The 15,928-nt window shown below is 41.9% G+C and overlaps 1 protein-coding gene across 1 annotated transcript in view; it reads right to left on the bottom strand.

Moving 5' to 3' along the window:
* Nucleotides 1-15,928, bottom strand: part of si:ch211-186j3.6 (neural-cadherin) — a 292,082-nt gene that overhangs the window by 152,366 nt on the left and 123,788 nt on the right. The window contains exons 8-13 of the mRNA XM_034570740.1: nt 14,347-14,519; nt 9,134-9,302; nt 8,097-8,267; nt 6,943-7,115; nt 5,377-5,544; nt 2,044-2,293 (exon numbers count right to left, since the gene is read on the bottom strand). Coding sequence (XP_034426631.1) covers nt 2,044-2,293; nt 5,377-5,544; nt 6,943-7,115; nt 8,097-8,267; nt 9,134-9,302; nt 14,347-14,519 — 1,104 coding nt within the window. The remainder of the gene's footprint in view (nt 1-2,043; nt 2,294-5,376; nt 5,545-6,942; nt 7,116-8,096; nt 8,268-9,133; nt 9,303-14,346; nt 14,520-15,928) is intronic.

Genomic DNA, 15,928 nt, shown 5'->3' with positions numbered 1-15,928 from the left:
TCTGGATGCCCACTATATTGAACTACATCTATAAACCATATACTGCTTTTCTTTTTTATGAAGACTTCTTAAAGGTAATTTTGTATGTTGTGGATAGATTTAAAGAAAACACCGGACAATGAATATCAAAGCTCTTTGTTGTTGGTGCACGCCTGGGCTTCAAAGTGGCTCCGGTCCTCCTAGCATTCTGGAGAGTGGCTGATTGTGGGCTTTCATCAGCCTGCAGATATAAAAATAAGGTTTGGAATCTATTTCGCATATGATTTTAAGATCTGGCTGATGGTGAGGACTAAGAGTTCATCCTAGTTTGCATGAATAAATGATTTGTTTAGCAGAATATTTGTAGGGAATAATTGTCTGAGAACATCGGTATCAACACCATGGGACATAAGTCTAGCTCCTTGGCCATCCTATTGATTTATGATAGACCATGCATTCATTATAAGTTTGACAACTGATGTATCAAATGTCATTTTTGCTGTTGTGATTTTATCTTCCAAACCAGGTTGTTATCGAGAGTAGGGTCAAAGCAGGTAGCACCAAGAACCAGAGGGACACAAAGTGAACAAAGTTTGCCTGAATAGAAGAGGCCAAATTATAATTCATTTAAGGTCAGAAGCATCACAGAAATTACTTGGATAGAGAAATAGATTGAATATAATGCTGCTCCATGTGTCATTTTTTTTCCCCTCGCCTTTCTTCTGAGCAAATGTCCTAATCTATAAATTAAAAATGAGGCCTTAACTCCATTACAGAGCGCCCTCCCTCCCCCAGCAGGAGAGCCTCTGAGGAGTCAAAGAGCTTTGGAGGGGTGAGTGAAAAGAGGAGAAGGGAGTCAGGAGTGGGACAGAAAGGCAGAGAAGGGAGAGTGGGTCTGTGTGAATTAATTATTTCTCACTGGATTAGGACCAATGTGATGTGTGTGTGTGTGTGTGTGTGTGTGTGTGTGTGTTAGTGTGTGTGTGTGTATGCGTGCATGTTGCCAGGGGATTAAATGCAGGGAGAGTGGGGCATGTAGGGTGTATGCAGAGTTATTTTAAGGAGCAAGGTCAGGCGCTTGCAAACACTATCATATTAAGCAGTGAGGATCACCACCTAAGTTAGCGGCTGAGCATTGACAGGAACACGATCGAGAACGACAGAGAGGTGAAAACTGCTTTTTTTGCTGAAGATGGAAGATAATATATATTTTAGGAGAGTGACTAGACTTTGACTGGAGTCCGTGTTGAAATTTCTTGGAGCAGCGGGCTTAAGCGCATTGCACTCTAAGCTCATCATACTCACAACAGCTGGCGAGCACTGCAAATAATTTGGATTTGCACAGCTTTGGAATCCAAGATTTAAACGGGTCAGATGGAAAATTAGAACACAACCGGTCTTAGAAAGCGCAGCGATACAACTGACCCTTCTGTTCCTGCCAAATGCGCTTTACTCTGTCTCTTGCCATGGCCTCAGATGGGGAGCAACTGTTGTAACAGTGTCACTGTCCATGTTGAATACAGAGGGTGAGAATGAAAAATAAAAGCATATACACAGCAGTAGTTTTTTTTATGGCAGTGACTCAAAACACATTAGGTGAAAATGCTTTGATAATATATATGTCGGTGACATGTTTTAGGTTTGGCACTCGATGAGTTGAGACCATAGCTGGGTCCTGAGGCTGGTTTCAAGTTCAGTATTGGAATAAGCAAAGTGCTTAATGCTGCTCTTCACTGAGAGCAGCTTTGTCCATTTATTGTTATAAAAAGTCCATTAAGCCCATCCTGCAAACTCACCATGTCAAATCCATCCTGCTCCTCCATTAGCTTATACCTTAGCCATCAGAAATCTGCAGTCAAATACCCACTTTGTCCTCTGTTCCTGTAACCTTACACAGTCGTACTGTAGATCTGATTACACAATTCCAATTAACCAGTTGCAACAATGCTTTTAGATGAATGCAGGAAATCAATGGTGTTCGGAGACAATGTAACACATATTGGAGGAATGAAAATCCAATAAAGCAAGTTAAGATAAAAAAAATGTATAATTAAAATGGCCCACCTGTGACATTGACGTAGACTATGGTGAAGGCTGCCAATGGCACGGCGGCGACATTCTGAGCTCGAACCCGCAGCATGAAGTTTCTGGTGGTCTCATAGTCAAGGGGCTCAGCCACCAGGATGGAGGCCGAGCCGTCCTCTCTGTTGGGGGTCAAGTAGAAGCGAACAGGCATGTTGGTCTCTGGGACCATTCCGTCCTCCAGATTGTAAGTCACCCTGGGATCCCCGAGAGGGGAGGTGGCCTTGATGGTCTGTGTGAAACAGAGACAAGGGGAGAAGGTAGTGAGATTTCTCTATGACAGGAAATGTCACTCATTTTAGTCTGCATGCCACTGAGGGGCTTTCTGTTGTCAGTTAAAACCCAGGGTCACCATCACTCACATAATTGTCAGTTGTTACACAAGCTACACAATGTAAAATGTCACTACATAACGCTGCTCTGACATCGTGGAAGGTGTTCAACTCATCATCTTACCTGATAACTGGGAAATGATTTTGACCTGTGACTCAATATGTATAATTGTTATTTTCTCAATTCTAAAGTAAATATACTGACTTGTGGACCGAAAACCTGACAGAAATGTTGAATGTTTCCAATTACGAGTTTTAAAAGCTGGAGAAAACGCTAAATGCCATCAGAGATCCTCAGGACAGGAACGGAGATGGGGGACAACTGCTGCTGGGCTTCAGTGGAAGTGTGCATCCTAAATATCGACAAATGATCTGCCCAAATGGATAAAAGTGCTTTATTGCACATAATAATGAGCACTAAAATGTTCAGGCAGTAAGTCTCAAACTGTTGGACTAAAAAACAACCTGCTGAAATCCTGCGGGATCAAACACTCTGCTCTTCATCATGCATTCTCCCTAAACTAATTAAGGAGAGGCTACTCAGAGCTGAGGCCACACACACACACCCCAATTAAAATCAAAAATGCCATCTCGGACGTGATGCGGCTTTCCTATGGGTGACCTAGCTGTATCCGTTCAACCTGTGGAGCAAAGCACTACAATAATGAGACACCCTATTAGGCATTCAGGACTGGCAAACATGCCTGGCTGTTGTATGAGCTGATTTAGGCCATAAAAACCTAAATTTTCCACAGCAGAGCTATTACAACCCGCTGAGAGTTATTGCATCTTTGCATAACAGTCAAATCAACGCTGAACTGCCATCTCGATTAATACATTGTACTGTAGGGACCGCACTCCCTCTCTTTCAATCTCCCTCCCTCCCTTTATCAGCATCTCTCGCAAACACAATTAAAACACACACACACTCACGGCCCCATGTAAAGTACTCTCCTCTGTCTTTTCATTTTCAACTTTGGGTTAATAGTATTCATCAGCAACTTTAATGGATTTAATTGCTTTCAAGAGATGCTCGGAAAAAAATACCGTCGATAACATGTTAATGGAGTAAAAAGTTGATGCCTGTGAATAATCAAATCCAGTTCTGAGGAAACATTTGAGCTGCCAAATACTGGAGTAATATCAACACAGGTTTTTGATTAGGCATCATGATTCTTATGTGTAATTAGAATAGATATTAACTTTTTGCTCAGTTTGGAGACAATTTATTTTCTGTGTAGGCATCTTTTGACACCTTCTTCTATTTGGTAAAAAAAAAAAAAACAGAACATGCTTTCTCCGCTTTTAGCAATGATCCAGAGACAGATAAAGTCAGATTTGCTGTACTTTCACCGGAGCTGCACTGACCTTTCTGGATGCTGACGGCTACTGCTTGTGCTTTAATTCTGGGAAGAGGACAAGCACTTCAAATTGCCTCCTGTTTTTTCTAACTTTTATTCATTGTTCAAGTTTCACAGAGGGCAAAGCTCCCCTTTGCAGTTGCGATTAAGGGCCTTGCTCAAGGGCACCTCTGTGATGGTGAGGGGGGCTGGGTGTATTGAGAGTACTGCAGTGTGTCCCTGTCCCTGCTGAGATGTATCATCCGGTCTGGGTAATTGACTCACAACCCTTTCTGTCAAAAGCCTCTTTCTCTGCCCCTTGGGCCACCACCCTCTTGTTTGTAAGGTGCCACACATTATAAATAAACATGCCTTGCTTTTTTTACATTTCAAAAAAGAACAAAAACTCTTCCCATGTGCTTTAGACTTAGGCGATGTCTTATGAACTGCCATATAATGATGTACATTGAGATGGAAGACAGCAGTAGATTTATTAAGCTCTGATGCTTATAATCATCAGCTGCTTCCCATTTTTAAATGGCGCTGAGCGTCGCTGTTGCCGGTTAGAATAACAAAAAATGCTGCTGCTTCTTCATATTGGCTGTAACTAATTAACTTGATGACAGGCCTAAATTAAAGTGGGCTGAGATCAGTTTGCGTGTCACTGTGCAACCAAGTCTGAACTAGACTGTATATAAAGAAGGACGATACGTCTCCACTTCCTCCCACTATCCATTGATCTATGGATGGAGCTATCAACGTCCCACCGATACACACGCTTGACCAAATGTGAGTTAATCTCAGATTTCAATCATGACGTTTCATGCCAACCCAAATGTATACAAAAAATAAGCATTTGAACATCAGTGTGATAAGGAATACCTATTATTTATTTTGGTCAGTGTTCCAGCCACTAACATGGAGGAGACATAGTTTGTGGTCTATACGGCAGCCAGCCAGCAGGGGGCAATCAAGACGTTTTGATTTCACATTTGGGGAGCTGTCATGTCGTTCTTCTTCATATACAGTCCATGGTCTCAACTGAGTTGTTCTTTACTTCCAACAAATCCATCAGAGTGAGACATCTTAGCAGTTTGCATCAAATCTCCAAAGCATTCTGCAAAGTGAACATTGATTTATATCATATCATTAAAGGAAGCTTACAGACGTTATATTTTAGAACCATAACCTTCAGGATTTTGAACAAGAGGCTCATAAAATTAAGGTGAGTGACATTAACTGGTGTAAAGCTATGTTGTCAATGTGTCGGATACACCGGCTTTTTAATCAACATGTACCAAACGCAAATAAAATATGGGAACTGTCTCATTATTGGGTGATGCCTAATATTAAATCACTCTGATGGGGGCCAAAAAGTTGATTAAGACATGTCTCCTAATAATCAAGAGGTAATAAATAATTCCTTCTATGTTATAGTACAGACAGTATAGCTCCATGTTTGTGTGTGAGTGTGGCAGTGTACGCTCTGCTGCCCAGGGAAGGGTGGATCATGATGCCACTATCAGTCACTAGTCACGTCAGTCATCAGTCCGACCCTGATGTATTTACTAGCAATTCCTCCTTAAGTGTTTTTGCTTCTTCAGCCTGTGTTTGCCATCGACCACACCCCCCACCCAACGTACCACGATGGGCGTGTCTCTGACGGTGTTTTCCGGGATGACCACGCTGTAGCTGTCCTTCTCCCAGTGCGGGGGCTGGTTCTTCACGTTGGTGATGGTGACGGCCAGCTCCACTGAACTGGTCCTGTTCCCTCCGTCCGTAGCCACGATTTCCCTGGTGATGTAGGTCCTCTGCGGCAGGAGGTCCCCAACGATGGAGAGCAGAGTAACGGAGAGGTGATAAGATCACATGATGGAGTGTTGTCATTTTGTCAATGAGTGTGACAGTGATAATCACAGCTTCCGTGGAGGCTTACGAACGGGTCACAGGTCACACAGATTTCAGCAAGCAATCAATTTCCCACACTTCTGTGCAGACTCAACTGACTGTCGGCTGCATTTGTGTAAAAACAAGCATACTGAGGGATAATTGTGTTGATCTAAGGTCATAGCCCACAGTGGAGCAGCATACTTTTATAAACCTTACAAAAGCAATTAGCTGTAGCCACTGTAATCAGAGGAAATAGTTTCATTCATTAAATAAAGGAAAATAAGTTTGTATCCGCAATGCAAGTTAATTGGTGTCTGTCGCACAACAGAAACAAAATATGAGTTCACTTTTTCCAATTTACCACAGGGTCTCCCACTTTAGGCAACATGCAATGTTGACTATTTACCCATTCTCTAAAGGGCTGTTTGAATTCATGGAGTGGAAAACTGCTTTTCACTGAGCCAGTTTTTTCACATGACCCAGGATTAGTTTTTAAGATTTGCTGGAGTTATGCAGTTTTAAAATTCAATGTTTGCTCTTGGCAATTAAGACAACTGAGATCATCACATTTGCAAAGGGGAAGGTGAAATAAACGTGTAGGCAGTGGCTGCATGTGTTTTACACTTTATGCAGTTGTCCTCATTAGTGGAAAAGTTTAGTCTCTTCAAACACGGATATGTTCTAGTGAACCCTTCACTCAGGCGAGGTGCTGAGGATACAAACACTCATTCCTCTTTGTACTGGTAGATGGTTAATTGTTGTGTTTTTTGTATCACTGTGGCACTCATCTATGCCACAGTGCACACTATGTTGGCAATTTCCTCTACTGCTTGTTCATGTTCTCACCAAGATTGTTTTTCTGCTGGTGAAATGGAGGCTTAGTGGCAGCAAGGGGAAGGAAATATGTCGGCAATGATACTTATCCTGTGCTACCGGCCAATGGACCTCTGCCCTCTCACTGTCAACAATTAAAGGCTTGATTACAAATATACTTGTCTTTATGGCCATGCACTGGGAGAATCAGCATGTTGATTTGGTTCATTGCCAGTCTCACATGAGTTCTTGGTTGTAAATATAAAATCACATAATCTCTTTGAAGTATTTTTGTTCACTTGATGTGGTCCCATTAGCATGATTAGCCCCAAGGACAACCCATAGGTTATTCACAACGCTGCTACACGTATCAGCAGTTATATAAGCAGAAAGCTTATACATGCACTCAAAATAGCAAACTGTGCGATATGAGCTTTTTTAATAGCAAGCAGGAATCGCCTTCAATGCAGATTTATATTACCCGTTTCTGCACAGTATGTTCATACCTGAGAGATGGGCTGGTTGACATAAACCCATCCAGTCAGGGGGTTGACCCTGAGGTACTCCGGCTGTTCACTGGACATAGAGTACATGATGGCTGCGTTGGTGCCAAAGTCATCGTCATGAGCTGCCACTCGCAAGAAACTCGTCCCGATCATGGTGTCCTCACGGAGGAAGTCTGCGGGAGAGGAAGAATAAGGAGTGTGGTTTGTGCTCCAGTGGTGATGTGAAGACTTCATTTTCTTGACTTTGTCAGTGCAGTGGTCAAGTGTTTGCAATCTGCTGCAACTTAAAAAGACAAACAAATGAAGAAAAAAACACTCTGACAACCTGTGACACATTTAGAAAAAGAGCTGCAAACAATAAAAACGCGAGATAATTCACACTTTGCAGCATAATTGCTGTTTGATAACACATTTGCTGCATAAAGAAGAACACTGTGAATAATAATTACACCAAAACAAGGAAATACAGATGATAATTAGTTTCTTATAGATTGCAAACAGACATCAAGTTCACCTCGTATAAAAATTGAATTGCAACGTGACAATGTTTTGTATTGATGTGATGTGTAAATGGATTTATTTTCAGTAAAATCTTGACAACGTCGACGTGTTCATTTTATACAGAGCAACCCTGCTTACATTTGGGGAATGTAATATATGAAATGATGTCATGGAAACGAGTTATTAAGTTGTGAGAACAACTTTTTTTCCCACTCTAATGTCTCCGTAGTTTTCTACTTATCAATATCCGATCTCGTAGCATAATATCCACAGCATTATTTAATCTTCTGTATTGTCATTTTTTGTCAGTTTGGGAAAAAACACTTTAATTTAGTTTATTAGCATTTAATTAAAACTCTGATCTTTCTCTAACCGAAGTGCTTTGGTTGTCTTAATCACAGATGGGACTGTGGATGCAAACCTCCAATCTCGAATGTGGCAGTTGTGAGATCTTTACACCTTCCATCTACACTAACACCTCCGGGGGACTCTGCTGCTGTAAATAATCTAAACACGTGATTCATTGAAAAAAATATTTCACCTCCAACCATATTCCAACCAGGGACTGTGTTTCCTTCACAACATATTTGCTGTTGATAGTTCAGCAGTATAGAAACATAATAACAATATAAAAACCTTGGTCATCTACTTACACTCATATCGGATGTTCTCGAACTTGGGACTGTTGTCGTTCTGGTCCAGGATGAGGATGTTGAGCTGACAAATGCCAATCAGCGGGTCGGCCGCCTGGTCAGTGGCGGTCACGGTCACCGCATACTCCCGTTGGCGTTCACGGTCAAATTTCCTCGCAGTCACAATTACCCCTAGAGACAGACACAACAAGGTTGATCCGACAGGTAAATCCTACCAAACACCGCTCGGTCTCATGTCTCCAGAGCATCTGCAATTCAACGAGAAAATGAGTTTCCTTTGTTTGCCTCCGGGCCAAACGTTAAAGACTCCACTTAGCAGCAAAAAGATATTTGAGTATTTCAAAAGAAGTTATCATCAAATACTGAGAGAATTATCTTCATTATTAATTTCACAGAGGATTTTTGTGTTGACAGTTAAAGCATTCCCTACTCCGCTAAAACAAAGTTGCAACTGAAGTGAAATGTTATGTTATTTGGTTTGTATTGATGTTCATTTTTTTGGCATTACACATAATCCTCTGACACTTTTCCCACCAGTTAACAGTTTTTTTGTTGTTTTTCCTCACTCTTGTTGAGGGTTAAGGGCAGAGGATGTCGCAAAGCCCTATGAGGGAAATTGTAATTTGTTAATAGCTATACAAATCAAATTTGATTAATGAAAAAATTAAGTAACTTTGTTTTATGTAAACTTATGAGCTCAGTTGAAAGAAACTGCCTCGTGAAAAACAATTTCCAGACAGTAATTATGATGCATCTAATCACAAGGCTTTGAATTATGATCCTTTCTTTTTGCTGCAAAAATGATTGCACATTTCATTCTGTCTGTTATTAAAAGGAATCTAGAAATAGCTTTAAACTCTAAACTTATCTGTACACTTGTCAACACCCTGCATGAATTGTTGCACTTTGTCAAACCTGATGGATATGCTGAAAAGAATTAGGTCCGCATGAGACTTCCCACTGGGATAAAGGTATGTGCACTCGTATGTTTTTGTGTTTTTGTGCAAGTGGAAGTGAGTTTGTGTGTGTTTCAGTACCAGTTTCAGGGTGTATGCTGAATGCGGGAATAGTGGAGTCTTTGTGCATGAAGCCGTATGTGACCCTGCCATTGGAGCCCTCGTCAGCATCCACAGCGTGAACCTGCAGAACAAACGACCCCGCCGGCTGGTTCTCCAGGACCGACGTGCTCTCTCGGTACTGCTGACACTGAGGAGAATGAGGTGGCAGGCAGAGGGGATGGGTGGGAGGAGGAGAAGATCAGCAATGTAAGTATGGACAAATCTAGATCAATACTCCATTCTATCGAAACAGTGAGGGAGTGTGTGGGAAGTGGAATGCTATTTATTTTGAAGGGACAGAGTAAAGATTATTTACTGGTGGGACAAAAAGTGGAACATGGGCACAGAATAATGAGCAAACACAGAAAGAAAGTGGGAAGCCTGGGTCCATCGTTTCCATCCATTTATTTTCTACATTTGCCTATCCTGTTTACGGTAGGCAGTATGATGGTAGTGGGTTCAGGGGTCTAGGAACCCATCCCAGCATCCATGGGCAGAGGTTGATGTGCTCACTGCAGCTCCTGCACTTTGGTAAACATGAGACCTGTTGATCTTTTGTGCTGTGATAAAAAAAAAGCTAAGCTTTTACTGGAAATGGGGAAAACACTTCTGAGAGAGCAGTGTTCGAAAATAAATATGTTATTATTTTATAAAAACAAATTTTTACTTAGATTTGGCAAAATTGTATATAATTTATATTTAGAAACAAGTCCACGAGGAAAATAGAAAGGGTTTAAAAGAACAGATTGATTTTACACCGGTTGTTGAAGGCCAGGTAATGTACTATGTTTTAACTTTTTCATGTTTGAACTGAATTCAGCAATATCTTGAATGCAACCCATGAACCTTTACATAATGACTGTGTCACCATTACATACTTTATACTGAAGTCTGACCTTGATATGTTTTTAGTAAATACAGTAACTGTAAGTGCAAAATCTGTAAACAAACAAATATCTGTAAAGGTTTGAGAAAAAAAGGCTTAGACATACAGGACAGAATAACCATTACAACTAATGGTCCAAGATCAATGCCTCTCTGTTTTAAAAAAACACCAAACTGCACCTCACAAAGACACCACTGTAAAGAGTAGTAGCCTCATGTCAGCACTCTATGGCCACTTCCACCAGAACCACTCACGTGCTGAAAATCATTAGAGATGTTCTGGAGAACAGATTCTGTACAGATTGTACTTCATCCTCTCAAGACTCAAAGGATGTGTATGCTTAAGAGGAACGATGCCCCGGGATAAAATGCATCACATCAATTTATGAATATAAAAGGATAACACCAACAATGAGAAGAAGTAAAACATTTCACAATTAACTATCGGCAACGTTGTGTTTAAAATGGTGAGAATTACAGAATTATTTCTTGAAAAAGGGTTCTATCTTTAAAGTTAAATTCACAAGCGGTGTCCCAATTTAGCTGTCGCCTCCTTCACAAGCTGCATTACATGGCTGATTGCGTCACAGTGACGAGGCTGCAGCCAAGAAATGTTTCGCTCATCCCCGAGCAACAGATGCTACAATGGGTGGATGTTGAAGTGACAAACCGTTTGTCAAAGAGTAAATGCTGCGTGCAAATATAGTATCAGCATTCAACCTAATCCAAACAGCCAGCAGTGCACAGGTTATTGCAAGGGTCCTTAAAACAGCAGTAAGGTACAAACTGCTGACACAGATCTAGGACATCTTCCATAAATCAGACCAACTCGTTTTGGTTTGAGCTTCGAGGTCTACATGTCCCACAAAGGCTCCTTCTTTCATGGGATGCAAAGACTGCGTCCTCTGCCAGAAGTCCTGGATTGGGAGACATCTACAGACTGTATATAAAAATGGATGAGTGACAGCTCCCAAAATTGAAGCCATAACATCTACATTGCCGCTCTGACTAAAATGTAAAAAAAATACATATTAACATTTTTTCCCCAGGGATGGTTTCTTTAGTTGTAATTAGGTATTTGATTCTGTAAAACAGGGTGAATGATAGCTGAAACTCACTTACGATTGTGGCTCCAAATGATGTCAAAAAGGCAAGATGGCCGCAGCTGTATCCTGAACAGTTTGGCTTCATGGTTGTACAATGGGAGGAAGTGGCAATCTGTCTATGGCTGAACTAAAGTTTAGCAATCAACACTATTTTCATTTAGCCACTCATGACTTATCACATCGCAGAGATTCATTCAGTCGTGTGATGCAATGTAGGTGCTCCTAGTTTGGTCTCTCAAAGGTTCTGTCAATCACTGAACTCATCACACACATGCAGATTTATTATCCTCATTTGAACCCTGTCTGTTTTACACTCACTCTCTCTGTCCTCATTCTTCTCTCTCTGGTCTCTCATTCTTCTCACACTCTGTCTCCATCAACTCTTTCTTTTTTTCTGTCTCACTGGAGCGGTGATGCTGATGTGCCACAGACACAGAGAGGAAGGGATCCCTCAGTACTGCAGGTTTTTGCCTCCCTTTGACGTCTAATTAACAACAGGGGAACTTAATTTATACCCTTCTCTTGTTCCCTCAATTCCTGCCTCCTCTCATTGGCCCCATTTTTTTTTCTCCTGGCCTACATTCGTCAATCGTGCAACAATGCTTCACCAAGTGCTCAGATGATACGGCCATCCACACCAGGAACAATATTAACTCTAAATAACTATAAAAAACATCGTACAAAAACATTATCAAAATATTGTTCGAACTCAAGTGGATGTTGGAGTCCGAACGGCAACTTCAACGACACTATATCGTTGAAGTCACTTTCAGAACAGGTTGATAAAATATAGAAACACTGGCAGCCAATCAAAAAACATCGGAACTTACAGGGTGCCATGTTCAACACGCCACGTCTTACGTGACAGATGGCCAAGAGACTCATCACTGACGTTCAAAAACAGCCAAACCTCTTTGATAAAACAAACAGTAAATACTGTTTGTTTTATCAAAGAGGTTTGAAGATGCAAACAAGGTGAAGGATATCTGGGATGCACTGAATGACTCAGTGGGGACACTGAATATTGCAATGACACTGATGAAAAAACTGTAATTAATTTGGATCAGTTGCATGTGACCGTTACCCAATCTGCTTAATAAGGTCTTCATGTTGAAAGGAGCCAGCTGAAGTATGCAAAGTGGGAAGAGACACCTGTTCACATCAAGAAAACGCTGTAGTGATATCCAATCTGGCCGAGGACAGAGGGACACGATGTGCTTGGTAGGTGGGATTCTTGTCTACCAACCTACTGCTACTAGGATCCTCTGATAAGCAACGTGGACCGTGGCGCCTTAATGCACGGCCTAATGTGGTTTGAACCAGGGGCATCACAAGATATCAATTTATTTTTGTCTCGTGCCTCTTTTTCATTCGCTACAGCACCATGACCAAATTGTGGCTTGTGCATTGTGGACATGAGAAGAAATACTTTTACTTGTTTTGCTAATTTTACAAACACACAGGAGAAAAACCCGGTGACTGACACATCTCCATGGTCCACTCGGGCTTCTGTGTATCATGTTGGATGCATGAGGCGTGAATAGTCGCACTGCATGCATATGAGGGAGAAAGCTGTGTGTGCACATATCCACAGTTTATTGTGCACCCTTTGCCTTGCTCACTTTTTCTCTCCCACGCAAACACACTCTGCCGCAGTCAGACTGACAATCAGCAGCAACGGGAGAAATGCTACACAAACTGGTGGCCAGAGGTCGGTGGCCATCCATAAAGATTTGACTGCCTTCAGCAGGCAGGCAGGATTGAGTTTAGACTCAGTAGACGCTGCTGTCGCTTTTCGTTCTGGTGTCTCCAGCAGCGGCCGCTCTACTGTCGTCCCACAACCAACCGACCAAGTCGTATTCATCCAAATCATCCACAAATACATGGGCGGGGGCATAAATGAATGGGATTGGGTATCTAGCTGTGTGACAAGTTCTGAATTCAGTGCATTCCCAATTGCAGGATTATTGGATGGTTATTTTTGTTCATGTTGTTCTGTCCAGTTTGCTCTTGTTTTCGGATAGATCTTGGCTTTCTGTAAATCTACCTCTCTGTGTGTCTCTTGTTCGTTGTGTCTTGGTCCACTGATCCAGCACTGAGTTCCAGAGAGGCTGCAGTATGTTTTACGATTCGGCATTAAAACAAGATAAAAGGTCTTTTCTGCTCCAGTGTCCCGCTGCCGGCTGCCAGCCACAGAGGAAACAGCAGCTGACCTCGGATATCTTTATTAAGAGAGAAACCAACGCTCTGCCTCGTATCACTTCTTTGAGGACTTATTTTGTTTCTTCTGTACTTTTTCACTCAGCTTCTTTGCCCATCTTTCACCAGACACATAGAAAATAAACGTTGTTTGTCCGGTGTTTACTCTTCCCTCTATTGACACGTTTTTTTTTTCTTTGTTCATACATTTTTATTTGATTGATTCTTTTTTCCATCTTCAGTTGTGTTTTCTTTTCCTTTTTCAAATTGGCTCTTTGACTTAGAAGCGCCAATGGCAGTGTGTTTGTGGCGGCCCAGGGGCAGGGGCATTATATTCAGCATCCCGCCAGCAGAGGGAAAAGAATGAATCATAAAGTTGCACTATGATGCCAGCAGGAGATTCCTGAGAGAGAAAATCGAGTATACAGCCGCACGTGAAATACTGTGGACCAGGAATTCCTCTTTTCTCTTGGCTGTTATCTTGTCGCCCATCCCTCTGTTTCTCCCTGCAAAGAGGTAATGCCAAGAGGGAAACACTTACTGCTTACTTCCCCCAGGAGGGAATGAGCAAGGTTTACTCAGCAAGCCGGTGCTCCTAATCTTGGCTCATGATACATTGGGGGGCTTCAAAAGTCACCTAATTTAAAAATTGGGACATGATTTGAAAAAAGCAAGAGGAGACGTAGCACCCGCACCCCTTAAAGCTTTAATTAAAAGACCGAGATGATGTAGGATGGAGACGAGAGAGCACCGATGAGGGTCAAGGCGGCAAATCACTCCTCCAGAGAGGGGAAGCTAATAAATAGAGGAGATAGAAACACGAGAGAGAGGGAGACAGAGAAGTGATGGAGTAGTATTGCATAGAATAGATGGAGGCAAAAAAGAGAACTTGTACTGAAAATGATTTAGTGAGAAGTGATTGAGATACAGTGAAAGGAGAAAGGAAAGACGACCAAGACACAAGCAGATATTGGTTGAAAGAAGTGCGTGACATTGTCTTACCTTCTCAAAGACAGGCTTGTTGTTATTCACGTCATCCACTCCCACTATGACCTGGGCCGTGGATGAGAGGGCCTGAGGTCCGCCTGAGGCGTTGTCATCTGTTGCTGTAACGTTGAGGACGTATTCGACACCCTGGAGGCGAGGGGGTGGGCTTGAGCGTAAACGGATCAAACCTGTAACCCAACATAAAGGTGACAGAGGATGACACACAAGGTCCGTCTGTTGTTGATGAAACAGTAAATAATCGCCGTCCACATGGTCAGCCTTTACTTTGGAGATAAAAAGAATCTATCTGTCATATCAAAGGGTCCTTCAGCGGTGTGCTAGAGGCCAAATTGGTGTGTGTGTGTGTGTGTGTGTGTGTGTGTGTGTGTGTGTGTGTGTGTGTGTGTGTGTGTGTGTGTGTGTGTGTGTGTGAGTGTGTGTACACAAAAGCGTCTGCCAAAAGATTGTAGAGTGATGGTGATGGGAGAGAGCTGTCACGATAACAGTGATGACATCTCTGTCAGACAACCATTCATGTTCAAATCCAGACCCAGCGCAGTTTAGCTTTGTTACATTGCAGATCAGTCAGTCAGTGAGCTTGTTTCAGATTCAAGTGAAAGTGAAGCTTCAGTCATTTTTTCTGGGTGGACATCAATGGCCTGGCCTTAACATTTGGTGCTGTTCATGCTTCACACGGGTAGGAACAGATAACTAAGTTCAATCAACATGAATACAACACGATGAAGAGCAAACACAAGTGCAGGTGTTTGTGTCCCTAATTTCAAGTAGTAGTCTGTTTGCTGAGGTGAAACAAGTGTCCTTGGGCAAGATACTGAACCCCGAATTACCCCTGGCAGGTATGCTAGCACTGGAGGGATGGTGTGTGATAGAAAAAGTGCATCGTATATTAGCGCTGTGTGAATGGGTGAATGTGACTTGCAAGGAAAAGTACTTTGAGTGGTGGATAGACTAGAACAATGCTTAATGAATGCATTACACTACTTTTAAATGGAGGCAAAGGTAGGTAGAAGTAAAAACTGATTAGCTAATAAACCCTCAGTAAATTAGTTTAGGGAAGATGATCCCAAAGTCCCTGAAGTTGATTAAATCAGAACTGTCTTGAGACTTTTGAGCAGCATGGCAACAAAAGTTAGCACTTAGCTTAATGCATTTATTTTCTTAATCTTAAAGCTTGTTTGGCCTAGTAAGGTAATACTTCCATCAATTTATTCAGAGCATGTTAGGGTTAGGTTTGTTCAGCCTAACACTAACTTTACTGCAAGATACTGGATGGATATCTCTCCAGGTAATTTACCTTTAAGATGGAAAGAAAAGGTAAATAATTGGAGAATGCAAGATTTGAAAAGATGAATGAATTGAGTAGCTGTCTCTCTAAAGACATGGCAGCACCAAGTGACATGGCACCAAAGATGCTGGAAGTAGAAGTGCTGAGGGGGCTGCAGCACCCCTACTGTTGAGGGGCTATAACTGCAAGGCCAAAACTTTTACGAAACAAGTCAATTAAAGAAAAAAAAGAAAATTCCTTTGTGTGTCTGTCTTGTATTGTTGCTTCCCAAACAACTCGTTGTGGCCGTTC

This window comes from Hippoglossus hippoglossus, chromosome 3, assembly GCF_009819705.1.
Source record: "Hippoglossus hippoglossus isolate fHipHip1 chromosome 3, fHipHip1.pri, whole genome shotgun sequence".
Classification (NCBI taxonomy): Eukaryota; Metazoa; Chordata; class Actinopteri; order Pleuronectiformes; family Pleuronectidae; genus Hippoglossus; species Hippoglossus hippoglossus.
The sequence above is the reverse complement of the archived record's forward strand: the minus strand, read 5'-3'. Positions and strand labels throughout refer to the sequence as shown.